The sequence below is a fragment of the Heterocephalus glaber genome, unplaced genomic scaffold, assembly GCF_053883595.1.
Source record: "Heterocephalus glaber isolate CG9 unplaced genomic scaffold, H.glaber_assembly_v1.0 deba00000809, whole genome shotgun sequence".
In the NCBI taxonomy this organism is placed as follows: Eukaryota; Metazoa; Chordata; class Mammalia; order Rodentia; family Bathyergidae; genus Heterocephalus; species Heterocephalus glaber.
Genome location: NW_028258163.1, coordinates 4,097,448 through 4,125,399, shown reverse-complemented (window position 1 = coordinate 4,125,399; position 27,952 = coordinate 4,097,448). Strand labels below are relative to the sequence as shown.

General features: G+C 37.2%; 1 protein-coding gene and 2 pseudogenes across 2 annotated transcripts in view; all 3 read left to right on the top strand.

Annotated features, from left to right (window-relative positions):
• Knl1 (kinetochore scaffold 1) overlaps positions 1-27,952 on the top strand; it is a 69,949-nt gene that overhangs the window by 2,246 nt on the left and 39,751 nt on the right. Inside the window, exons 3-9 of the mRNA XM_021241894.2 lie at positions 4,063-4,113; positions 9,702-9,741; positions 10,605-10,664; positions 11,898-11,959; positions 23,191-23,243; positions 23,882-23,915; positions 25,352-25,389. Of these exons, the coding sequence (XP_021097553.2) occupies positions 4,063-4,113; positions 9,702-9,741; positions 10,605-10,664; positions 11,898-11,959; positions 23,191-23,243; positions 23,882-23,915; positions 25,352-25,389 (338 nt within the window). The remainder of the gene's footprint in view (positions 1-4,062; positions 4,114-9,701; positions 9,742-10,604; positions 10,665-11,897; positions 11,960-23,190; positions 23,244-23,881; positions 23,916-25,351; positions 25,390-27,952) is intronic.
• On the top strand, positions 4,124-6,571 carry LOC147829012 (protein Spindly pseudogene; annotated as a pseudogene).
• LOC101714693 (nibrin-like) lies at positions 11,966-21,346 on the top strand (annotated as a pseudogene). The gene is made up of 6 exons (XR_015449779.1): positions 11,966-14,470; positions 14,581-14,896; positions 14,977-15,820; positions 15,889-16,045; positions 17,137-17,279; positions 17,387-21,346. The product of XR_015449779.1 is annotated as a nibrin-like (transcript).

Below are 27,952 nucleotides of genomic sequence, written 5' to 3'. Positions count from 1 at the left end.
ATATATGCAAATAATTGTAATATAAGATAGGACGAATGGTAACACAGAGAAGAGAGAGCTGATTTGATGCTTTTGGCCATGGAGAATAAAGTAAGGCTTCGTGGAGAAGATCACATCTGAGGTGGAATGTGGAGTCAATATATTGTAAGATTTGGGAAATTGAAGGTTAGGTTCAAAGCAGTATAATTCTTCTTGACTATGTGAATAGCTGGAAATGTTTACAAGATGACAAATACATGTAAATTGAGTAAAAGTGTTTGAAACGATAGTATTATGTATTTGATGCTAAATAAGAAACTAGAAGGTGCTGACTGTAGATATTGATAGTAGGATAGTGGTCTCCAATAGAACTTTCTGTGATAATGGTGATATTTTATATCTGCATTGTCCGACAGTGTCAGTGTGACTGTTGAGTACCTGAAATGTGGCTATTTTGACTAAAGAACTGAATTTTAAATATTATTTCTTTTTAATTAATTTAAAGGTAAATGCTATATTAGACAGCACAAACCTAGAGTTTATATCATGGACACTGTGCAAAAAAAGAAAAAAAATGTTTGCTCTATAGATAATTTGGTAGTGTGAATTCATGACAAAGAAACAGATAGTAAATATTTCAGGCTTTGCAGGATACATGGTCATTGGGATGTTGTTACATATTCTTAATTCTGTTCTTGTTTGCTTTGTTTTCTACAACTCATTAAAAATATAAAAACTGTTCTTAGCTCAGAGATGATTTGGCCCATTGGTAATGGTTTGCAGACCTCTGGGTTAGTTGGTTGGTTGGTTGATTGATTGACTGAGACAGGGTCTCACTAAGTAGTTCAGGCTGGTCTTGAGCTCATAATGTAGCCCAGGCTGGCCTCAAACTCTCAGAGATCCTCCTGCCTCAGCCCAGGGAATACAGGCATACGCCATCACGCCTGGCCCTCTGGGTTATTTAGACTAGTGGTTCCCAAACTTTCTTGGTTCAGGTGGCACCATTAGGCCAAAAGAAAGGTCTAACAAGTCCACTTATTAAGTAGATCCAAATAATTTAAAGAGTATTTATGTCCTAACAACTTAGTAGCCATTTTTTAAAAATGTGTAAATCGAATGAAAAGACTCTTTTTACTTTTTTCTTAAATGATCCTCATTAATAATTAGATATGTGGCCGGGGATTTAGCTCAGTGGTTTCGCCGCCTGCTGCGCAAGCGCAAGGACCCTGAGTTCAATCTCTGGTACCAAAAAAAAAAAAAATTAGATATGTATTAACTCTTGGACACTGCACAACTTCTCAAAACTTGGAATCAGACTGTACAATGCCACTCTTACTTCCTGAACTACTTTGACAAGAGGTACTTGCTTTTATTCATACTGTCAATGATATAACCGTACAGTGTTATTAAGAGTAATATAATGTGAGCAGTAGTTCATGCAGTGCCTGACAGATGTCAAGAATGGCTGTATGGGAGGGACAGTGGCACACACTTGTAATCCTATCTACCCTGGAAGCAGAGTTAAGAGGATTGCAAATTCAAGGACAGCCTAGGAAAGTTAATGAGATCTTGTTTCAAAATGAAAAGGGCTGAGGTTATGGCTTAGTGTTTGAGTGCTCCTGGGTTCAAGCCCCAGTATTGGCGAGATTGAGGGTGGGAGAAAAGAATGGTTCAAAATTTAAAATATCCAAAAACCTCTGTAAGTATGCTGCAGCACCCCTATGTGCCTGATGTGCAGTTTTGGAGTCAACTGATAATCAATTAATATGGCAGCAATCAAGAGTTCAGCCATGACGGTTTTATAAATGAGGTTTAACATATTAGTCTGGGATTTCCTATTTCTGTTGAAAATGGAACTTAGTTATGTAGTAAATAAAATACTAAGAAAGTGTGACTTAAGCTTTGAATTTCATCAGTTAATTAAGTGCTAATTGGTCTGTAGGCAGGACAAGAACGATGCAGTTGTTGTTTCAGACAACCTTGGTTAGGTGACCTTGAGCTGATAGCAATTTTTTTCTATGGATTTTGAATATGTTGACTGAGCTTGTAAGTTTTTTCAAAGGAGACAAAATTATGTAAGCTGGGCTGGAGTTTGGCGGTATATACCTTGTAAGCCCCACTATTAGGGAGGTTGAGGCAGGATTCCAAGTTTGAAGCCAGCCTGGGCAATTTAGCTAGACCATGTCTCAAAATAAAATGTTTTTTAAAAGGGTTGGAAATGCAGCTCAGTGATAGATTGCTTGCCTAACATTTTCAAAGCCCGGGGATCAATTCCCAGTTCAAAAAAAAGAGCAAGTTGAATATATATATATATATTTTTTGAGGGGGTGGTGGTTTTGAGACAGGTCTGCTATGTAGCCCAAGCTAGCCTTGAGCTCACTGTGTAGCCCAGGCTGCCCTCAATCAAACTCTTGGCAATCCTGCCTCAGCCTCCTTGGAGCTGAGATTAGAGGCATTCACCACTACACCCAAATAATTGTTTTTTAATTACTCATCTATTTGATTATTCTTTTTTTTTTTTTTTGGTATATTTGGTTATTCTTGACCTCCTACTGTTTACAAAGTACAGTACTGCTAGGGTATAACTGAACATTACACATACCACGTCTATTCTCATAGTTTATTATCAAGGAAAGGCTAGTTTGGGGTGATGGTAGGAATAATTCATTTATATGGCAGAATTTTAAATTGCAGTTCTGGTAATGCTACAAAGGAGACATACACAGTGCTACCAGGAGTGCTTTTCTTTTCTCTCTTGACAAGAGAGAATAGCAAATGTAAATGTATAAATGTGTTGGTTTATGAAAGATCTTTATGTACATAGGACTAGAAAGGCTAGTATGGCCAGCATAGTTAATGAGGAAAACAGTGGTAAGAGATGAAGTCTGAGAGACAAGCAGGGACCAGATATTTGTAGGTTCTGATAAAGAGGCAAGCCATTGAAAGATTAAGTAGGAAATGTCTTAACTTTCATTTATGCTTTAAAGATGATAACTAGCTGCTGTGTAGAGAAAGGACTATAGAGGAATAAGAGTGAAAGCAGGGGTTTCAGGGGGGTAGATATTACAATATTCTGTGTGAGAGATCATGGCAACTTGAACTAAGTGGTAGTACTCAAGATAGAAATGAATGGAATGGAGGTAACATGTATTGGAAGTAGAAGTACTAAGGGTTAATGGTGGATTAAATAGAAATGGAAAGCGATGTAATATTTGCTTGATCTTAGAAGGAAAGTTTTCTGTTTAACCATTAAGTTGATGTTTATTATTGGGTTGTTTTTTTTTTGACTGTTATTGGGGTTTTTTTTGTTTTTTTGATACCAGGGATCGAACTCGGGTCCTTGGGCTTTCGAGGGAGGCGGCAGAACCACTGAGCTAAATCCCTGGCCCTGTTATTGGTTTTAAAAAATACTCTTAACCATGATTGGTGGAAATGCTAATAATAGTTAAAACAAAACTTCTACCTATTCTTCTTTTTTAATCTGCAATGACATTTTTTCTTACCCAGAAGTGTGGTTCTAGAATTTATGCATCAAGGGAAAATCTATCGAGTTATTGGTAAGTAGAAGTTGAGACTAGTTGAAGACATTTCAGGTTATGCTTCTTCATGTTCTTTGTGGGCAAATTCTCATTAGTAGAATTTCAATCATAATTAGCTGCACTATTTTAAATGTTATTTTTATATCTTAATTTTTTTTCTGAGTACTTATATTCAGTTTTCTTAAGATAAATATGTATATGATACAAACCTGTTTTAGATATCTGACTTGCATTTTGGGGTTGAATTATAATGTCCATAATCTCTTATAAAGTTGACCAAATTTTTATTTGTCCCAGTAAAGTACATAATATCCTGATTACAGATCTATCTTGAATATGAAAAATTTCTAGAAGTATTAACACAATAGTTTAATAAAGTCCTTTAAATATTTCATGGTTTAGAGCTCATACTTTAGCTTTTCCCTTCTTATTTTTGGTATTCTTTTTAGAAAGTAACCCTAAAATCACAATTATGCTCTTAATTTCTTCATAGCTTATATTTTCCTTCTTTCTCACCTTTTCTAATATTGTATATTTGTTACAGAAAGTTTTCTTCAAAAATGGATGGAATGTCTTCAGAGGCCAATGAAGAAAAGTAAGTTCATTCAGTGCAGCTAGAAATATTATATTCACAAGTCTAATCCCAGCACTCAGGAGGGTGAGGCAGGAGGATCTTAAGTTCCAGGCCACCCTGGACTACAGAGTCTCTGTCTCAAAAAGAAAAAAAAAGTTATACTCTTAGAGTGGATACTTTTCCAACTAGTAAGACTTATCAATAACTTCTGAAATCTTTTTTTCATTGTGTTCTAGGGAAAAGAAATAAATGTTACAAAGTGATATCCTCCCTTGTCATCTTTGTATAATAAATTCATTTGGAGTCAAAATAGAGAAACTTTAAACACCACCTGCCATCTCTTTCAAGATGAGAAAACTAGGGCCCAGGGATATGAAATGATTTGTTTAAAGCTGGCATCACCAATTAGTGACCTGTTTGCAGGCTACAAACATAATATTTTTGGTCTATACATGTTTATGAATTTTTGAATTAATTTCCAAAATTACAAATCTCCAGATTTCATACACTAATTAGATTTTCAGCTTCTCTTCAAAAATTCATTTTAGCTGGGTGTGGTGGTGCATGGCTGTAATCCCAGGACTTGGGAACCTGAGGCAGGAGGATCACAGTGAGTGCAAGGCCAGCCTGTACTACAAAGTGAGACCCTGTTTCAAAAAACAAAAACAAAAAGTCAGTTTTAGCAATACTGGTCTATTATTACTACTTGGAACAGCTCACTAGAACAAACTAATGACTGGGACCTTTAGCTCAGGCAGAAATTCTCCAGGTCATTAAGGTCTCCATACTGTCTTTCTTACTCCTAACAAAGTATCTGTTTCACCTTATAGGCATTTGTATTTTAAAAACCTAGTCTAAAAATCACAGTCATAAGACCAGAGCTAGAATCTCTTTTGATTTGTACCTCATTTATCTTATACCTCCCTAGATATAGTAAATTATGTTGTATAGATTGTTACTCAAAACAGAGTTGCCTGGCACTTACCAGAGACTCCTGAATGGATAAGAGGGTTAACATCCTTTCACTTTGAACCAGAGCCCCTGGCTGCAGCAGCTAGAGGAAGGAGTGAGGAGAGAGTAGGTTAAAAATAGGAAAAAAAACATGTAGGCAGATATAATTGCAGATCTTTGAAGCAAGCTTAGAGGTTGAAAAAGAGTGACTAACAGCTGCACAGTATAGTTTACAACTACTGGAGGGCCAAAATGAGTTGCAGAATCAATTGGAAAAATAATGAAATGATGACTGTGAGAATTATGAACAAGAAAATTATGTTCTTCAGAGAGGTTGAATTCAAGAATTGAATGTTAAGCCAGGCATAGTGGTGCATGCCTATAATCCCAGAACTTGGGAGGCTGAGGCAGGAGGATTGCCTTGAGTTCAAGGCCAGCCTCAACTACACAGCAAGACCCTGTCTCAAAAAAAAAAAAAAAAAGAAATCAGAAAATAGAGATAATGTCTGAGAAAGTACCTAAAAGCATGTCTTCAGAGATACTGCGAGAAGTGAATGAACTACAGTGCAGTCAGGAGCAACTAGAAAGTCTTAATAGTAACTTAAAGCGCCAAATAAAGAGAAAGAAGATCAGGAAAAAGATGCCGTTTCTTATTACAATACCTTGAAAGCTTGAGTAGAAGAGCAAGACCTTTACATGCTGTTGAGTCAGCCACTCTAGCAAGTGTTGGATCCCAGTGGTAAGAGCCAACTCTTTGCAGAGGTGGAAGATGGGAGGGCAGCCATGGAATGCTAGTTTATCTCTGTGAAAGTCAAGTACATGTCGGTCACTAAAGAAGCAAAATGCATTCAATAGAGAACAGATGCAAAAGAATGAAGCTATATATTGCAATACTGCTGTGGATGAAAGGCTCTCAAACTGAATTTGTGCAGCAGGAATGGTTGTTTGGCATGTTGGAGCAGAAGAATGGTAAAATAAAATATCTTTTAGGTGACAGAAATCTAGAGAAATTTAAGAATTTGTACAAAATCTAAGGCTTCCATACCAGCCACCTCTGGTGCTCTGGAAGATGATACCTACTATATAGATTTACTTCAGCTAAAATTTGATAATTTAAAGAAAATGAAAGCATTAAAGGTAAATTGTCCATACAGTGAATGAAAACATTATTTGAGAGCCAGCAGGCCTTGGCTATTTTTTAATTTTTAAAAATTTTTCGTGAGACAGGGTCTCACTGTGTACTTCAGGCTGGCCTTGGACTCACTATGTACCCCAGGCTGGCCTTGAACTCATGGCAATCCTCCTGCCTCAACCTCCCAATTGAGGGGATTACAGGTATGCGTCACCATGCCCAGCAGGCCTTGGTTATTGAATGAAAAGTTTTTGCAAATGAATTCTCCAGCTTTCAGAAAGTGAAATGTAAAAATTAGAGCTAAATTAGATGAATTAAAGCTAAAGTATGAACCTGAAGAGAAAACTGAAGTATCTGTGTTATCAGGTAGTCTGCTTTTAAAAGTGGTTCGCCAACTATACATTACTGGGTTATGGGTTGCTTGGCTCTCCTTCTTGAGTAAGATTCCTGATTCTTCTCATCTCGAACAAAGAATTGAACAAAACAAGCAAAAAAGCAGTGGCAAACTTTATTTAAGAAAGCAGAAGTGAAGAATGAGGGAGAAACTGGTTTTGTAGAGCAAGATTGGCCCATATAAAAAGAAAAAGAGGGTAAGAATTAAGATATAAATAAAGACACACTGTGTCTGGGAAACATAGCACAGGCTATGTGGAAAGTTACCATAGCAAACTCTTCATGGTGTCAGTGTGTCCTTTTATGCTGTCCAAATCTCAAGGAAACCCACAAGAACTTCTACATACAGGTCCTGAGAGGTATTGGTGGGATCCCACACCTCAAGCTGATTTCGGGTCTAGGCATCCTATTGAAAGCCTGCTCCAGTTGTGATGAAAAGTCCAGGTACAGGGCATTGGGTCTTATAATTAATAGGTCATGCCTACTGTCCCAGCCAGCTTTGCCACACTTTCCTATCTCATCTGTTCTCAAAAAAAGGCGCGACCCCTAAAGATATATGAGCCAAGCTGGGCATGGTGTCGCACACCTGTAATCCCAGCACTCAGGAGGCTGAGGCAGGAGAATTGCTACAAGTTTGAGCCCAACCTGGGCTACATAGTGAGTTCAGAGACACCCTGAACTACACAGCAAGACCTTTTCTCACCTCCCCCCCCCAAAAAATATGTGCCAACAATTCTGAAGGGGAAGAAATTAGATTTCCACCTCAGAAGGAGCAGGCACAATCCTGTCCTAACAATTTTTTTTTGATACTGGGGATAGAACTCAGGACCTTGCTCTTGCAAGGCAGGCAGCAGCACCACTGAGCTAAATCCCCAGCCTTTGTCCTAACAATTTAGAAGATAGCAGCTTGCATTTAGAAAAATCACTTTCTATAAAAGCCCACAGCCACTTTCTTTCCTCACAAAAATCTGCCGTTGGATATGCAGCCAAAGAAGGAACAATGTGTGAAGCTCATAGATGTTCCAGCTAATACAAAGCCTTAAGTGAAAGAAGTGGAAATGCCTCCCACTCTGCCAGGTTAGATACTGAATCAAAGCTTCAGACAGAAGTTAAATAAGGGAAAGAAACTACAAGCAAATTGGAAAAGGAACCTTGTAAGAAATGACACCCTATTCCAGTGGTGGTAAACCTATGGCAATGCATGCCTCAGCACCCTCTCTGTCGACACTCAAACCAAGTTGTCCCAGTAGTAGAGCATTGGATAACTATTTTTTCTAAACTATTCAAGTTTAATTGCAGTGTTGGCACTTTCTCGGTCTCTAAAAGGTTCACTATCACTGCATTCTGTATGTGTTCTCCAAATCAACTCCAGAGACCCAGTGCCCTCAGCCTTAAAGACTTTTGTTTGATAAAATGAACTGCTACTTGCTCAGAGGCCACTGTGAAGCTTAGTTAAGACTGTCATCTGTCAAAAAAAAAAAGTGTCATTATCTGAAGGATACCACTTTGTGAATTATTGGCACCTACCCATCTTCCAAGATCAGATGTTTCCATACTTTTTTGATGAAAGGCTCAAAATTTGCCAGGTATGGTAGCACGTGCCTGTAATCCTAGCACAGGGAAGCGGAGGCAGGAGAATTGCCTAGAGTTTCAGGCCAGCCTGGGCTACATAGTAAATTCAAGGCCAGCCTGAACTACATAGTGAGACCCTGTCTCAAAACAAACAAGCAACAAACACAAAAAAAGGCTCAAATTTTGATTGTGATTCTAACCTAGAAAGATTCTTAATTGATGACCCTTCATGGAGCGTCTGTGACTCACAGTAGATAAACTGTTAACAGGGCCTGAGGATTTAGCTCAGTGGTTCTGCTGCCTGATTCGTAAGCACAAAGTCCCGAATTCAATCCCTGGTACCAAAAAAGAAAAAACAAAACCAAAAACTCTTAACAGAGGGAAAATGTTACAATTAATATAAACCTATTGGCTGCTTTATATTTGGATTTCTTTTTTTCCAAAATAGGATCTTGTTCAAGGATGGCCTTGAACTCACTATGTAGCCTAGGCTCAGCCTCTCAAGTGCTGGCATAATAGGCGTGCACCACCATGCCTCACCTGTATCTGGATTTTTAAAGTGATGTGAACACTTTTGTAACCTTCTTCCAAGCCATATATTTGAAGAGAGAACACTGAAATAATTATATATACTTTTTATTGTTAGTTTTTTACTGTATTATACAAATAGGAAATTTGGTTGAAAAATATGTATTGTTACAAGTCTTTGGCTGGATGTGGCAGTGCACGTAATCCCAGCACTCGGGAGGCTGAGGCAGGAGGATTGCCATGAGTTCAAGGCCAGCCTGAACTACACAGTGAGACCCTGTCTCAAACCCCAAAATGTAAAAAACAAAAATAAACAAGACTTTGTCAGTATTTAAAGGACCTATTTTTTGTAATCATGCACATGATTTTGATTTTATGAATCAAGCATATGAAATAATTTTGAAATTTAAAATAAAATTGCAATCATTTCTTTTTTAAAAAGCCAGTCTTGTGGTACCTTTTTTTTTTAAAGACAAGGTCTCGCTATGTAGCTCAGGCTGGCCTTGGACTCACTATGTATCCCAGGCTGGCTGTGAACTCACAGTGATCCTCCTGCCTCAGCCTCCTGAGTGCTGGGATTATAGGTGCGCACCACCACATCCAGCCCAAATATATATTTTAAAACACTGAATTTGCCTGGTATGGTGGTGCACATTATCCCAGCTACTTGGGAGGCTGTGACAAGAGGATCACAAGTTTGAGGTCAGCCTGGCAATTTAGCAAGATCTTGTCTCAAAATAAAATTAAAAACAGCCCTGAGGTTATAATTCAGTGGTGGAACACTTACCTAGCATATGCAAGACTCTGGGTTTAATCCCTACAACTGCAAAAACAAAATGAAATGAAAAACTCAACATTGAATTCCTAAATGCTGAATGTGATGTCTTGTGCTGGAATATAAATTGTGCTGGCCAGAGTGCTAAGTGAAAGTGATGTCAGCTGGCCATAGCAGGGAAGGGGCAATGTAATGATGGCTTTTGGAAATTCAGTCTTTTACCTATGTATACATAGTTCTTTTTTCCTTTTTTTTCAGTGACAATACAGAGAGACCTGTTAGAAGACGGCATTCCTCAGTAAGAAGCATTTACATTAATAATTCTTACCTTTTGTTGAATGATGACTCTATACCACAGTAAATTTGACTGGCTTCCCCTGCAACCCCTGCTGGCTTCCTATTGTCCTCTGGATAAAGACTCAAATACCTGGTTACACAATTCCATAAATATGTAAATTCTGTAAAAATTCATGTTATGAGTTTTAATATAACTCAATGAATCTTGTACTATTTTAATCATACTTTAATAAAGCAGTTTAAAACTATATTTAACCTAGTGTACTAAGTTGTTGTAAGACACAAAAATCCGGTGAAACTGATTTAAGCATAAAATGTACATTGGGTTATAAGACTGAAAAATCATAGAGACATATGGCTTTGGACACCACTTACTGACTAGGGATTCTAACATTGTAACTCTACTAGGATTTCCTTTCTTTTCCTGTTGACTGTTTCCTCTGGGCAATCTCTGTTGGCAGACATACTCTCTCCCTGTGATTACTCCGTGATACACCTGGATTTTCTTATTTCCAAGTTCATGTCCTATCTGAAGAATGGTATCTAGTTCCTCAAGATAAAAATAAAAAAGAAATATTCAGAACTGAATCCTGTTGGTAGTTCTAGACAGGGCTACTTCCTGTACCCTAGAATTGATGTAGAGCTTCACACAGCACATGGGATAAGAAGGAGCAAAATAATCAGGGAGAGGACCAGGAACAGTCAGTTATTTAAATCTGCCACAAAATACTGAGCAATATGACTTTGAGGAGTTTCCCAGATTTTTATAGAAAGTTTTGCTTTCTACTCATAGGATAACTTGAAATACTGATTATTAACAGATATGCCAGATCTTCTTGAATAATCTTTAATTATTGCCTCTAGATTTTGAAACCCCCAAGGAGTCCTCTTCAGGACCTCAGAAGTGGGAATGAAACAGTTCAGGTAAGTAGTACAAATGCTTTATAGATTACTATTTTCAAAGCGTTTTTTTTTTTTTTCTTGGTACCGGAGATCGAACTCAGGACCTTGTACTTTTGAGGCAGGCGCGGTGCCACTGAGCTAAATCCCCGGCCCTCAAAGTGTTATTTCTAATTGAATTTATTAGCTATAGGAAAACAACATCATAAATGATTCCTGTTTGAATGTGTGCGGCTAAGTATTCTATGGCCTTCAGGCCAAAATCCAAACGCTTAATAGGTCGGAAATGTAGCTTAGTGGTCAAATGGTTGCCTAGCATATGCAAGGTTCTCAGTTGATCCCAAGCATTGGGGAAAAAAATCCAAAAACTTGACTATACGGTTGTTAATAATCTTTAAACCCTATTTTTTCAGCCTTTTTTTCTTGCCTCTCTCACACGTGTATCCCACCATTCAGAGTTGTTTGTTTTTCTCCAAATAAGACATAAGCTTCCCACCTACAAGTACTTATACATGCTATGATCTCTGTAGAGATACAGTCCCTTATTCTTTTTACTCCTTTTTTTTTTTCTTTCCTTTGGTATTGGGGATTGAACCAAAGGCCTTCACACTGAGCTACATCTCCAGACTTTTTTAAAATTTTGAGACGGAGTGTCACTAAATTGCTCAGACTAGGATTGAATTTGCAGTCCTCCTGCCTCAGCTTTCCACAGTCCTGGGATTATAGGTGTGTGCCACCACACCTGGTTTAATAGGTTTTCAAACATATCAAAAGATAGAAAGAATTTTACAGTGAGTGCTCATCTATTCATAAACTAGATTCTACAATTAACTTTTTTTTTTTTTTTTTTTTTGGTACTGGGGATCGAACTCAGGTTCTTGCGCTTGGGCAGGAGGCGGCGAAACCACTGACCTACATCCCTGGCCTGACAATTAACATTTTATGTTATGTGATATATACATTTTACTACAATTAAAATTTTAAAAAAATCTTTATTATAATAAGGTCATTATGATAGGTAACGCATTACTTTTGTTCCTTGTCTTGATTGTTTTTCGTATCAATATACTTATTTTACTTACTTATTTTAACTCATTGAAAATTATATTCATGTTCATTAAGTACTCTAAATTGGGATATTTTGGTAAATCATAACAAATTAATTCAGAATAAGACTTGATCTCTATATCTGGTACTCTGAAGAACTAATTCTCAGTGGTTTCATTAAGAATTATACCATATATTCTCTCTGCCTAGGAATCCAATGCTTTGAGAAATAAGAAAAGCTCTCGTCGAGTCAGCTTTGCAAATACTATAAAGTAAGTTCAAAGGAGAAATAATTAAAATGTTACAGGTAATGCTTTTTTCTGTGTCAAATCAAATATGTTGGCTCTGATTTGAATAAGCTGTTTGGAGTAAAGAAACATTAGAGAATTGTTATTTAAAAGGTTATTGACCATTATATATATGTATGTTTGTTTGTTTGTTTATTTGAGAAAGGGTCTTACTATGTAGTTCAGACTGGCCTTGAACTCATTATGTAGTCCGGGCTGGCCTCGAACTCGAAGTGATCCTCCTGCCTCAACCTCCCAAGTACTGGGATTACAGGTGTGTGACACCATGCCTGGACCGACCATTATGTTGGTCCTTGCGCTTGCGAGGCAGGTGACTTGCGAGGCAGGTGACGGAACCACTGGGCTAAATCCCTGGCCCGAACATTATGTTTAAAAGAGAAACATTGAGAACATTTTCTTAAACTCAGAAATAAAACAATGTTATCTACTGTCAACATTGTTATTTAACATTGTATTTGAGGTGCTAACCAACAAAAAGATAAGGAAGTTGGGGTTATAAAAATGAGGAACATAGAGGTAAACCTATTGCCTTTTTCAGAATAAATGATTATGTATTAGGAAAATTGAAATATTATCACAGATAATAGGTAGCATGATACAAACTTATATGTGGAAATCAGTGTATTTCTTATATAGCACTAACCAGGTAGAAAATTGCTATATCTTTATATCTTTTTTCTATTTTGTTGCTATTAATTTATTGTAATTCTTTCTTCTTCCTCTTCTTCCTCTTCTTTGTGATGCTGGGGATCAGATTCAAGGCAAGCACTCTACCACTGAGCTACATACCCAGCCTTACTGTTTTGTTGGGGTTTTTTTTTTCTTTTGAGGCAGGGTTTTGCTATGTAGTTCAAGCTGGCCTTGAACTCACTATGTAGCCCAGGCTGGCCTCAAACTCACAGATCCTCTTACCTCAGCCTCCTGGGCATCGAACTCGGGTCCTTGTGCTTGCGCAGCAGGCGGCGAAACCACTGAGCTAAATCCTCAGCCCAGCTATAGTAGTTCTTGTATGTATTGGTTTCATGTTTATTTTCTTGATGTTCAACAGTGTATTTTTATTTCTTCTTTGACTAAAGAAGAAGCAAAGTTGTTTAATAGTGAATTTAAATATTTTTAGGTATTAGGGGCATTTTGTTATTAATTTTTAGTTGTGTCATAGCCAGAGAATGTTAATCTATATTTGATTTCTGTTGAAATGTTCTGTGTATATTTGTATAGAATACATTTTTGTAAATGATTCATAGGTACTTGAAAAGAAGATATACAGCCAGGTGTGGTGGCACATGCTTATAATCCTGGCACTTGGAAGGCTAAGGCAGGAAGATAAGAGTTTGGAGCCAGATTGGGCTACATAGGGAGTTCCAGGCCAGTCTGAAGAAGAGTGAGTGAGACCCCTTCTAACAAAAAAGAAAAGGTATAGGGGTCAGGGATGTAGCTCAGTGGTGCTGCGCCTGCCTCACAAGTGCAAGGGCCTGAGTTTGTGCTTTCAATGTGTAATTTGATACACATAATTAAATGTAAACTAATGTTTGTGTCTTCTATAATCTATAATTGTATTAATTAGTCTCTCAATTTTAAGAAAAGACATTACTTTCATTGTTAGTGTATCTATCTCACTTTGTATTTCCAATAGTTTTTTTTTAATGAATATTGATGCTGTGTTCTTTGGTACACAGTCATCACTATTTATATCTTTATTTGAAATTGTACTTTTTAGTATTACAAAATTCCTCTCTTTGCTTTGTCTGTTGCCTTCTTTTTTTCCACTTCGGTGCCAAGAATCAAACTCAGGACCTTGTGTTTACGAGGCAGGTATGGCTCCATTGAGCTAAATCCCGGGCCCTGTCTATTCCCTTTTGACCCAAATGGGCTGGGGGTGTAGCTCAGTAGTAGAGCACTTACTGTGTACAAGGCCCTGGGCTAAGTCTCTAATGCTACCCTACTCTCCTAAATATGTATACAGTATATGTATATAAGATTTCTGTATATCTGCTATATTTTTGTTGGGCAACTGCCTAACAGACTTTTTTCCTTTATCTTTGAAGTTGACTTTACTAGGTTATATATCCATCTTGACTGTTTTAGATATTAAACTTTAAATTAATCTTTATTTGTCATACAAGGGATCCAAAACAGGGCTTCATGTATGCTAAGCAAAATACTGAGGCCAACTGACTTATAAAGAGAAGAGGTTTGTTTTGGCTTTAGTTTATTTTGGAGGCTTCGATCTATGATGAAGTGGCCCTGGTGCTTTGGCCTCTGGTGAGGCTGCATATCATGGTAAGAGTGATCTGCTTAGGACCCATGTGGAAGCTGCTACCTGTCATGGGCCCGGCTCGAGGAGAACCATATAGACTTTTGACTGGTGTTGAGTATGTTGTTGGAAGGAAAAACTCTGCCATTTTAATTGCCAATGATCAGTCCATCAGTCGAAATCATGCTGTGTTAACTGCTAACTTTTCTGTAACTAACTTGGCATAGAAAAACATTAATGAAATTTCTACACAGAAAGTAAACTTTACTATAAGACAGAAACTCTAACCAAAACTTATTCTTGTTTATGATGTCATATTCATGATTTAAAGAGGAAAAGCAGCAAAAGCAGTTAAATTCCTACTTTAACAATAAAAGATAATTCTAAGTATGGTACCTTTGTTAATGAGGAAAAAATGCAGAATCGGCTTTCTCGAACTTTGAAGACGGGATAGAGTTACCTTTGGTGTGTTTGAAAGTAAATTCAGAGTAGAATATGAGCCTTTGGTTGCATGCTCCTCTTGTTTAGATGTCTCTGGGAAAACTGCTTTAAATCAAGCTATATTACAACTTGGAGGACTTACAGTAAACAACTGGACAGAAGAATGTACTCAGCTTGTTATGATATCAGTTAAAGTTATCATTAAAATTTTGCATCTTCCTCAAATTTGTTTATGTCCAAAGCTAATTGAAGAATGACATTGGGAAAATGATTCGTCTCCTTTTATACAATATGTGCACTCATTTGTGAACATCCCATTGTAAAGCCAGAATATTTTACTGAATTTGTTAAAGCAGTTCTGTCCAAGAAACAGCCTCCACAAATTGAAAGTTTTTACCCACCTGTTGATGAACTAGCCATTGGAAGTAAAAATATCGATATCTGTCAGGACGACAGAAAAGAAAACCAAGCTTCAAAGGGAAAACATTTATTTTTTTAGATGCCAAACAGCATAAGAAATTAAGTTCAGCAGTTGTTTTTGGAGGTGGAGAAGCTAGGTTAATAACCGAAGAAAATGAAGAAGATGATAGTTTTTTTTTCAGCTCCTGGAACTTGTGTTATTTACGTAGGAATAACATACACAGATCTTAATTCCCAACTCCCAGAAAAAATGGATTCACTCAATTATGGATATACTCCAAAGGCAGGGTCTTAGACCTATTCCTGAAGCAGAAATTGGATTGGCAGTTATTTTCATGACTACAGAGAATTACTGTGATCCTCAGGGCCATCCCAGCAGAGGATTAAAGACAAAGACTCCACAGCCAAGCCTTTCACAAGACTGGGAGTCAGTGAAAAACTCATGTCAAGTGCTCCTGAGAACACTGCAACATATGTAGCTGACACAGAATCGGACCAGGCACACACATGTATGTATTTGAGTGAAAAGCCAAAAGTAATAAAAATCTCCAAAACAGAACAAAAATGTGGATCATCTTCACAAGAAATACCCATTATAAAAGAAGCCCCCAAAACAAGCTCCAATAATAACATAGCATCAAATACTCTGGTTAGGGCAAATATCCAAAACTGTCAGCTTTCACCAACTAAATTCCCAAGTGTAAATAAAAGTAGAGATAGGGGCCGGGGATTTAGCTCAGTGGTTTCACTGCCTGCCGCACAAGCGCAAGGACCTGAGTTCGATTCCCGGTACCAAAAAAAAGAAGTAGAGATCGTGCTTCTCAGCAGCAACAGACAAATACCATTAGAAACTACTTTCAGCCATCTCCCCAAAAAAGGGAAAGAGATGAAGAAAACCAAGAAATGTCTTCATCCAAATCAGTAAGAATAGAAATGTCTTGTTCTCTTTTTTATGCATGTTTTGTGTTTTTAATATATTTTTTATTTTAATTGACACCATAATTGTACATATTTAGATGGTGTAGTGTGATATTTTAATACATGTATATAATGTGTAATCATCAGATCAGGGTAAATGACATCTCCATTGCCTCAAACATTTTTCATTTCTTTGTGTTGGAAGCATTTTAATTCCTCTCTACTACCTTTTTTTTTTTTTTGGTATTGGGGATCAAACTCGGGTCCTTGTGCTTGCGCAGCAGGCGGCGAAACCACTGAGATAAATCCCCGGACCTCTACTAGCTTTTGAAACACACAGTTAAGTGTTGCCAACCACAGTTACCCTACTGTGCTGTAGAACATTAGAAATGATTCCTCCTATCCACCTGTACCCTTGTGCCTGCTAGCCATCCTCTCTGTCCAGTCCCCTCCTCTACCCTATGCTTCTCTGTCTCTGGCAACTACTGTTTTACTTGCTGTTTCTGAGGTCAACCTTTTTAGCTAGCCTTACTAGAAAATTATCTCATTTTAAAATCAGATTATTACCATTTTGATGTTGAGTTGTTTAGAGTTCCCTATGTATGCTGGATGTTCATCCTTTTTCAGATGAATAGTTTACAGATATTCCCCTATTCTGTAGTGTCTCTTTGTTGATGTATATCTTTTTTTGTGCAGAAGCTTTTTCATTTGATGTACTCCCATTTGTCAAGTTTTGCTTTTGTCGCCTGTGGTCGCCTGTGCTTTTGGATGTGGTTTGTTCTCGGAAGGTTCATACCCATAGTCATCTTTGCCGGGCTCTCTGGCGGCAACATCTGTCACCTCGATGACAGCTAAGATTGAGTTTGTTTTGAAGGTTTGTTAATGATGGGGCCAGAGCAGAGGTTGGCAAACTACTGTAAATAACGAGGTTTTGTGGATCACTTACGGTCTCTGTTGCATCCATTTCTTCACTAAAATATAAAACTCATTTTTAGCTTGCAGGGTGTACAACAGCAGACCACCCCGCCAGATTTGACCAGTCTGCTATAGTTTGCCAATCCATGGTCTGAAGCAGCCCTTTTCGGGGCTCCGGCAGATTTAACTTAAGGCATGGGCTTTGGGGCTGTCTGCTGTCTTGTTCTCTTTTAGAACAAACACAACCTGTTATAACCTCACTATGGAACAAAGAGCAAAATCTATCTCAGAATGAACCTATGGACACAAAATCAGAAAACTTATTTACGGATGATGAAAATTTAAAATCCAGTGTGAAGGGTTGGGGATTTAGCTCAGTGGTTTCGCCGCCTGCTGCACAAGGACCTGAGTTCAATCCCTGGTACCAAATAATAAATAAAATAAAATAAAATGCAATGTGAAAAACTCTGACAGTAAATCTGTTTCTATAGAAAGTCTAAGATCAAAAAGAGGGAAAGAAATTGATTTGGCCATAGAAGATGAACTATTGGAGCAGTTATTCATGAACATAAGACCAGAGTTAGAAATTGAAGTGAAAGTTGAAAAACAAGATGTCAACATTAGAACAAAGCTAAGATTGGTTATAGAAACAAATAACAATTTTGATGATAAAATAATACCAGAAAGTGACAGTATACCTCAAGAAAGTGAAGATGGGAAGAAATGTGAGCTCAAGAAAGAATCACTATGGTCAACTAAAGAAATATCTAATAATGATGAACTTAAGGAGAGTAGTGAGATGCTTCCAAAAAACTTGTTAATGACTGAATTTAGATCACTGGTGGTCAATACCTCCAATTACAGAAATCTGTGAGGGATAAATAATGATCGTGGTCATCAAGTAAAGAATTTCAAGAAATTCAAAAAGGTCACATTTCCTGGAGCAGGTAAACTTCCGCACATCATTGGAGGATCAGATCTAATAGCTCATCATGCTCAAAAGAACGCAGAATTCGAAGACTGGTTGAGACAGGAAATGGAGGTACAAAAGCAGCATGCAAAAGAAGAGTCTCTTGCTGATGATCTCTTTAGGTATAATCCTAATGTTAAAAGGAGGAGATAATTGAGAACTTTAAAAAGAAATTATGAGTTGTTGCCTGCCTCACAAGCGCAAGGTCCCAAGTTTGATCCCCAGTACCAAAAAAAAAAAGGAAATTATGAAAACAAGCTTCCCAGCAAGCATTTGCTTCAGGCCAAAGATAAATGAATACAATGTATGGAAGAGATTTAAGTTTTTGTGGCCTAAATTTGTTAAATAAAATGCACAAAGCTCTAAAAAAAAAAAGTGATCTGCTCACCTCATGAGCCAGAAAACAAGGAATGACAAGGAGCTAGTCTTACTAGTCTTTCAATTTCATTAACTGGTATTAGATTATTGTAAAATCTTTTGATTCAATTTTAGTAATTCGTAGTCTAGGAATATGGCCATTTCTTTTGAGTTTTCCATCTTATTAGAGTACAGGTTCTCAAGGTACTGATCTTCTGGATTTTTGCAGAATCTGTTGTGATTTCACCCTTTTCACTCCTAATTGCATGGATTTGAGGGTTGCTTTTTTTTTTTGGTACCGGGGATCAAACCTTGCCCTTGTGAGGCAGGCGTGGTGCCCCTGAGCTAAATCCCCAGCCCATCTTTCCTTCTTTTGATAATGTTAGCTAAGGGTTTGTCTATAAACATAAATTGTATTATATTCTCTTTGCTTTTCTTCTGTATGTGTTTTCTCTCATTTCTTTTTCATTTTATTTCTCCTACCTTTGATAACTTTTCTACTTTTGTTTCCTTTACCATACTTTCCAAAGTACTTATTTACTCTTATTCACTTCCAATTTTGCTTTCATTCTTTTAATTATTGTATTTTTTTCTTTGACTTCATGAGTAACCAGTATTTCATTTCCTGTTGTATCCTGTGTTTCTGCTTTTTGTTTTTCAGTCCTTAGTGAACTGTGTGTACAATTTTCATCTGCTTTGGTTTAGCATTTTTCTGGTGAATATTTTTCTTTTATTAATGTCTTATGGCATGCTTTTCTTTTAACTGTATGGACTTTTCTTAGATTCTGTGATTCTTACTCATCATTGAATAGGCTGGGTTTTCCTGAACCAGCTAATTGTGAAACATTATTATAGTGGAAAAAGGAATGTGACATTATTCCAAGATAGCTCTTTTCTTCCTCTCTCTTTCTTTTTTTTCTGATTTTTTTTGAGACTGAGTCTCCCTTCGTGGTTCAGGCTGGCCTTGAGCTCACTGTGTAATCCAGGCTGGGCTCAACTCTGGGGATCTTCCTGCCCCAGCCTCCTGAGTACTAGGATTACAGGCATATGCCATCACGCCCAGCTAAGATAGCTGTCTTATGTAAGTAAAGGTCTTTTATATAGCTGCCTTCAAAACAGACTGTCTACCTAAGGTCGGATCCTTCAAGTTTTATTTTCTGCTTACCATAGATTGCTTCATCTTGACTTATGTAAGATCAGCTCCTAGATCAATTTAAACCAAAATTTAAACATTTTAGGATGAGGCCATATTGTTTTTATGTTAGGAAATCTTCTTAGCAAACCCTTGAAGTTTGATTTGTATTCTTGCCCATTCCTCATTTGCGGGCCCCCCCCCCCATTTTTCAACTTAACTGTTGGGATAAGACAAATTAAAGAACTCCAGTTCCTTAATTGTCATATAAAACATGGTTTTTCACTAGGATAAGTTTGTAGTTGTCCAGGATTTTAGTTGTATCTATGTATTTATTGATTGATTTATTGAGACAGGGTCTCACTAAGTAGTTCAGGCTGTCCTTGAACTCACTATGTATCCCAGGTGATCTTCTTGTCTCAGCCTCCCAAGTGCTGGGATTACAGGCATGTGCCACCACACCCAGCAGTTATATCTCTTTTAAGTTAAGAACTTTTGTACCTGGGATATGATTTCTCTCGTATATCCCCATATAACAGATGTATGGAAAAAAATCAATTTTTCAAAATTTAGAATTAGAAGGAACATTATGGAGGCCTTTCAAACTCTTCATTTTATAAATAAGATAAGGCCAGATAGGTGATTTGACTTTCCCAAAAGAATAAAAAAACCCAACATTTAAAAATCCGTAGTCTTTCTATACAGCAATAATGAACTAGCTGAGGAAGAAATCAGGAAAATAATTCCATTTGGAATTCCTTTAAAAAAAAAACAACCTACAAATTAACCTAAGAAGGTGAAAGACTTCTACAGTGAAAATTACAAAACACTGAAGAAAGAATGTAAGAAGTCACTTGAAGATGAAAAGACGTCTAATGTATGAAACTAGATCTTTGTCTCTCACCCTATATATAGCTCAGTTCAAAATAAATCAGAGACCTAGATATAACATCAGAAATTTTGAAACTGCTAGGAAAAAACACATATGGGAAATACTTGAAGTCATAGGCATAGGCAAAGACGTCCTGAATAGGACTCAAATACTGCAGGAAATAATATCAACAATCAACAAGTAGGACTACATCAAATTAAAAAGTTTCTGCACAGTAAGAGAAACAACCAACAGAGTGAAGAGAAAGAATACAGAATGGGAGAAAAATCTTTGCTGGCCACTCTTCTAGCAGAAGATTTATATCTAGAATAGATAAAGAACTCAAAGAATTTAACACCAAGAAAACAAAGACCCCAATTTTATCAGTCAGTGCTCACCAGAGAAACAGATTTAATGCAAGATATATAAACATATAAGGATTTACACGGTAGGCTTACAATGGCTGCCCACGCTCAGGTGTGGAAGAGTGCAAAGGGGCTGTCAGTGTGCTGGAGAGCTGAAGAATCCTGCCAAAGGTTGAAGGCCTGGAGTTCACTGTAGTATCCTGTGCAAGTTCATATCAGGAGGCTGCAGGGTCTGCACTGGAAGCCAGGAGACAACCTCCAAGGTAAAGGTGAAGACTGGAGCTCCTCTGAAGAAACAGAAGTGAGCCTTCCTTGTTTGTTTCTCTTTTATTCCATTCAGCCTACAAGCCTGTTGGTTGGTACCATTCAAACCCACGGTGGTTCTTCTGTCCTCAGTAAATCCCTTCAGTCACACCCAGAATTATGCTGATCCAATTTAGTTGGACATTCCTTACTCAAGTTGACACAATCAGGTAACTATCACACCAATTAATAAATAGGCAAATAAGCTGAACAGACTTCTCAAAAGAAGTACAGGGGGCTGGGGATTTAGCTCAGTGGTTTCGCCACCTGCTGCGCAAGCGCAAGGACCTGAGTTCAATCCCCGGTACCAAAAAAAAAAAAGAAGTACAAATGGCCAGTACGTATATGAAAAATGCTCTACATCTTTAGCCACAAAGAAAATGCAAATCAAAACTACATTAAAAATTTTTGTTAGGGGCCGGAGATTTAGCTCAGCGGTTTTGCCCCCTGCTGCACAAGTGCAAGGACCCGAGTTCAATCCCCTGTACCAAAAAGAAAAAATTTTTGTTAGTATAAGATGATTACATTCATCCTGGGGAGTTGGTACATGTATATAACACATGTTAATTCTTTTTATTTCTCCTTCACTTTTTTTCCCCTCCACATAAGCTACAGTGAGAGTCTATCTTCCCCTAGTCAAAATGGCTCTCATCAAGAATTCAAAAAATATGGATGTGTGGAGGGGGTACAAATGATTTTTAAAAATACATATGCAAATTTGCCAAAATGAAACCTACTAATCTGTATAACCAATAAAACAAAATAAAAGCGATAAGCCAAAACAAAAAAAGAATAAAAAATAAATAAATGTTGGTGAATAAAAAAAAAAAAATGTTGAATGCCAGGGTAAAAAGAACCTTTCTATACTGCTGGTGGGAATGCAAATTAGTATAGCCACGATAGAAATCAGTATGGTTCTTCCTCAGAAAACTAGAAATAGAACTATCACGTACTAGAACTAGAAAAGTAGAAACAGGACTACCAGCTACACTGCTCTTTTACATACACATGAAGGAATTAAAGCCAGTATACTATAGGAATACCCAAATGCCTATGTTTATTGTGGCACAGTTCATAATAGCCAAGGTATGGAACCTGCCTAAGTGTCCATTAACTGAAGAATGGATGAAGAAAATGTGGTATAGCTTGGTGCAGTGGTGCATGCCATGTGTAATCCCAGCATTCAGGAGGCCGAGGCAGGAAGACTGCAAGTTTGAGGCCAGCCTGGGGTACATAGTGAGACGCTGTCCTAAAAAAAGAAAAAAAAAGAAAAAAAAAACTAGAAAAAAGAAAAAAACTTTTGTATATATGCATAATGGAGTATTCAGCCATAAAGAAGAATGAAATTGTTATTTACAGTTTAATAAATGGAACTGGTGATCATTGTGTTAAGTGAAATAAGAGACTCAGAAAGACAAGTACTGTATTATAAGGCAGTAATACAGTAAAACAAGGGGGGAAAAGTACAAGGGAGACTATTACTGCACAAGAGAAAGGGGATAAGGGAATGCAAGTTTTAGGGAGAGTAATGGGGGATGGATATGATCAAAATATGTTATGTGCATGAATGAAAATACCACCCTATCACTCAGTATTTTGTAAAAGTCTCTGTTCTTACCGTGGAAGCTACTTGAGGCTAAGAATCATGTGTTTGTATCCCAGGATATAGCATAGGGCCAGGTATTGTATTTTAAGTTATTGAAAGGGATAAAATAATGATTAGGACAGAGCACATTAAAAAAAATCACAACAGGTTTTAATGTGGTAGACTGATTTTGGCATTTTAAATAGTAATAGTAAATAGTGTAATAAAGAGGAAGTTGGAATCAAAATATTATCCTTATTTTTCCCCCAGTATCTTTGAACAGAGGGTGAACTTGGTGGTAGAACACTCAGCTAACATTCAGGAATTCATGAAACCCTGGGATCTGGTTTCCAACACTACCTCAAAAAATTTTTTTTCGGGCTGGGGATTTAGCTCAGCGGTTCCGAAGCCTGCCTTGCAAGCGCAAGGACCCGAGTTCGATCCCCAGTACCAAAAAAAAAAAATTTTTTTTTCTTTACTTATTTCAAAATATACTATAATACCAAAAGATTCTAGGGCCAGGGATTTAGCTCAGTGGTTCTGCCACCTGCCTCGCAAGTACAAGGTCCCAAGTTCGATCCCTGGTACAAAAAAAAAAATTTAATACCAAAAGATTCTAATTAAACTTTATATATTTTCATTCATCTTTATTTTTCTGTTTTAGGGTATTCCAGACAGAGTCTCATACGAAAACAGTGAGAAAGTCAGAAATAACAGGTAAATATATGTTACTGTAGTCCTTACTATTTTCTTTGAAATTTTACTATGACTATCTAATCAGGTAATTGATATAGCTTATTGTCTGGTTCTACCTCTTCCTGAGGCCTTTGTACTGAGCTATATCCCCAGCCCTTTTTAAAATTTTTTATTCTGAGGCAGATCTCTTTTTTTTTTTTTGGTACTGGGGATCGAACTCCGGTCCTTGGGCTTGCACAGCAGGCGGCAAAACCACTGAGCTAAATCCCTGGCCCCTGAGGCAGATCTTTTTAAGTCACTAAATGGCCCAGGCTGGGCTCAAACCTCCCAAAGTGCTGGGATAACCGGTGTGTGCTAATACACTCAGCCTTATTGTCTGTCTCATTGCTTAGAAAGTGTACCATGAAGCCAGGCATGGTGGCATGTATGTGTGACCCCAGCTACTCCAGAGGCTTAAGCAGGAGAATTTTGATTTTGAGGCCAGCCTGGGCAACAGAGCAAGATCTTTTCTCAAAACAAAAATCTTTAAGACATGGGGATATAAAGTAGGGTGAATAGTAAGTAATTTCTTTTTTTAAATTGTTAGTGTCTGTTTATGTTTTTTTTTAGTGCTTTATCAGAGTATCCTTGAAAAACTTAAATTTTTATTTTATTTTTAGAAACAGAAGCAGGAGAAAATGTTCTGTTTACCTGGTAAGTAAGGGACATGTTCAAATTATATTTAAAAAGTTTATCCCTAGGCCAGTGTGGTGATGCATGCCTGTGATGCCAGCACTTGGGAGGCTGAGGCAGGAGGATCTCTGTAAGTTCAAGGCCAGCCTTAGCTAAGGTGACACCTTGTATTGAAAAAAAGCAACAACAAAAAATTTTACTCCTAGTAAAAGAAGTTTAAATTTTTTTTTGTATTCTTATAGCCCTTTTTTCAAATACAATTAATTCAAAAAACAAATTCTTTGCAAAATGTAGTATAATTACTGCTCTATCTGATAAAGATGTATGTGCCTTATATAATTGTTTTAGTAGACTGCTGAAATACTCCACTTTCATATATAAATCCTTAAATTCATTAACAGATTTTTTTATTAAATAGTCTTTTTTGCTATAATATTAATATTAATTGAGTATCTGTTATTCAAAATACTTTGAACCAAAAGTGTTCAGATTTCACAGTTTTTCAGATTTTGGATATTTGCATAGATTTTATCATTTTATCCCTGATCCAAAAGTCTGAAATCCAAAATACTCCAAATGTAAACCTTTTTGAGTGTCGTATTTAAATAATTCTAAATTTGAGATTTGGAATGCTGAACCTCTACATAGAAAAGTAACTTTTAAGCAAATGAAAAGATGCTTACCTTTTTTTGTCATAAGACAAATACAAATTTAGACTATATTGAGTTGTTTGTGTATGTGGTACTAGGGATCAAACTCAGGACCTTGTGCTTGCTAGGCAGGTGTGGCACCCATATACTAAGATATTTTTTGTCAGTTAAGGATATACAAAAGAAGTTGCTCATTACTATTGGAGTATAAATTATAAAGGCAATTTGACAATATCATTCAGAACTTTTAAGTGCAGATGCCCTGACTCAGCAATTTCATCCTCAGACCTTTAGTTTTTAGTCTTGCTAAGTCTCTGAGTTGCCTAGACTAGGCTCAAACTTCCAGTACTCCTGCCTCAGCCTACCAGAGTGCTGGGATCACAGGCATAAATCACCATGCCCAACTTTCCCTACTTTATTTTTTTTTAAGTCTCTCCTGTGTTTTTTATCATCATCATCATCATCATCATCATCATCATCATCATCATCATCAGTATTATTATTTGGTACCAAGGATCAAACTCGGGACCTTGCGCTTGGGAGGCAGGCGGTGGAACCACTGAGCTAAATCCCCAGCTCTCCCTACTCTATTTTTTTAGACAGGGTCTTGCTATGTAGTTCAAGCTGGCCTTGAACTTACTATGTAGCCCAGGCTGGTTTCTATCTCTCTGCAATTCTGCCTCACCCTCCCAAGTACTGGAATTACAGGGGTGTGCCACCATGCCTGACTCCCTACTCTTTGAAATATTGCTATTCTAGGTAATTGTATGGGATAGAGATTATAAAAATGCCTTTTTGATTTTTTAGGGATAAGAATTCAGAAGATAATTATTGTGAGATTACTGGTGAGTATGATCAGAATGTTCTTATTGTACACCTTTCTCTTCATCTCTTGATAAGTAATGTGTATAGGACCCATGAAAAATAATTTAAATAAAGCTTTGTTCTTTATACAAAGTCCTCTATTTAAATTTTCACAAGCATGTTATGATTTCTGTCAAACCTGCTGTTCCTTTTGATTTTCTGTCTTGGATTTCCACTCAGTCATTCATTCAAGTCAGGAATTGAGGAATTATTTTGAACTCTTCTTTTGTTCCTCATATTTATTAGCTTCCACTTTCTGTATATTCTGTCTTCTAAACATCTTGCAAATTGCTTATCTCTTATTTTTCTGCCATTGCTTTAATTCAGGTCTTCATTATTTTTCTCTTGGGCTATTATATTTATTTCTTATCTTTCTAATCCATTCTTCATATTTCTAAATTTGATTACATTACCTCCCTGTTTAAAATGGCTCAATGACCCTTTCTTGCTGACAAGGGAAAGTCCACACTCTTTAGCACTGACTTAGGAAAGTCCTTTATAATTTGTGCTGTCTTTTTCTCCAATCTTATCTCCTGCTTTTTAGAGGTATCCTGTGCTCTAGCCCATGATAAATTATTGGCAATTTCCCATATGGACTTTTTCTCCCTGTATGCATTAGAAATGCTATTTTCTCTATCCAAAGTGCTATTCCTACTCTAATTTGCCTGTCAGTCTTCATTTTTTTCACTTCACTTAACTTCAGTGCTACTCAAAGTAGCCGATCTACAAAGTATTCCAGTCCTTGACAGAAAAGGAACTTCTATCATAATGTAAATTAAGTGTGGTGCAAATTTAACTGTTGAATTCAACTGACATTTTTTTCTTAGCAAGGGTTTCTTCCTTTGTTTTGTTTTGTTTTTTGTTTTTTTGGTACTGGGGATTGAACTCAGGACCTTGCGCTTGCGAGGCAACCACTGGCCCGCTTAGCAAGGCTTTCTTGATGAAGGAATTATTACATGATTTACATTTGCTGAAGATTCCTTATCTAATTATCATGAATTGATAACAAACAGTTCCAGATGGACACCACCCTCCAAGTAACTCTTGTCTTTTTTTGGGGGGGGGGCATTAGAGATCAAACTCGGTCCTTGAATTTGTGAGGCACTGAGCTAAATCCCCGGCCCATAACTCTGTCTTAAATGGAGCCCTCTTTAGCAAAATCTTGGAGTTAGCCACTGTGTTACATGGTTACCCAATACCCCATTTATTTTTCAGTCTACTTTAGAATTTATCACTTTGAATTTTAGGTGTTTACTTTGGTTCTTTTATTAAACTATGAGCTCTTGAGTCCAAAAATTTTGTCTTGGTCATCTTTGTACCTTATACACATTTGGAAATTTTTTGTACATGATAACCCTGAATCAGTGCTTGCTAAATAAATGGAAGCCTGGTATAAATTAGGCTTTTACTAAAAGTCTCAGGCTGAGGCAGGAAGGTTGCTGTGCATTTAAGACCAGCCTGAGCTACAGAGTGAGCTCCAGGCCAGCCTGTACTACAAAGCAAGACCCTGTCTCAAAATAAAGTCTTATAATTATATTTCATCATATGTATTAAAGTTTACCATATAGTTACATGATGTGTAAATTTTTTTTTTCTTTTTAGTACGGGGAATCAAACTTGAGACCTTGTGCTTGCAAGGCAGGCAGCTTGCAAACCACTGATCTAAATCCACAGGTGGGCCAGGGATTTAGCTCAGCGGTTTTGCTACCTGCTGTGCAAGCACAAGGACCTGAGTTCGATCCCTGGTACCAAAAATTCAATCAATCAATCAATCCGCAAGTGGCTGGAGAACCACTGAGCTAAATCCGCAGCCCCTTTTCTGTTTTTGTATAGCATCTTCAATCCCTTCCTTATTTCCAAAGTCCAGTTTGTTAATTAAACCTTTATGTTACTTTTTTTTTTTTTGGAGATAGGGTCTTGCTTCTAGTTCAGGCTGCCCTTGAACTCACTATGTAGCCGAGGCTGGCCTTGAACTGTCAGTGATCCTCCTGCCTCAGCCTTCCAAGCACTGAGAGTGACAGGGGTGGAACACCACACCTGGGTTTCAATTTTAAAATATCTTCAGTGTATAGGGCCGGTATTCAGCTCAGTGGTTCTGGTGCCTGATGCCCAAGGTCCTGAGTTTGATCCCAGGTACCCTCCCCCCAAAAATCTTCAGTCTAATTCTTTTGTGTTGTTGTTTGTTTCTTGCCCTAACATAACTTCTTACCATGTTATACCTGAACTATTGTAGTAGCTACTTTATTGGTTCATCTTCTCTTCAATCTATTTTCTTTTCCTAATTATATATTTATTACTTTTCTAAAATGCATATTTTAGCTGGGATGTAGCTCAGCAGTGCTGCACCTGCCTGGCAAGCACAAGGTCCTGAGTTCTATCCCCAGTACCAAAAAAAAAAATGTATATTTTATAAAATGCATTATATCTTATAATGGACTTACTCTTATAAAATGCATGTTTCATTATAGGAACATCTCTATTCCTTAACATAGCATAAAAGATCCTTTAAAAATTTTATCCTAATCTTTCAGTCTCATCACTTAG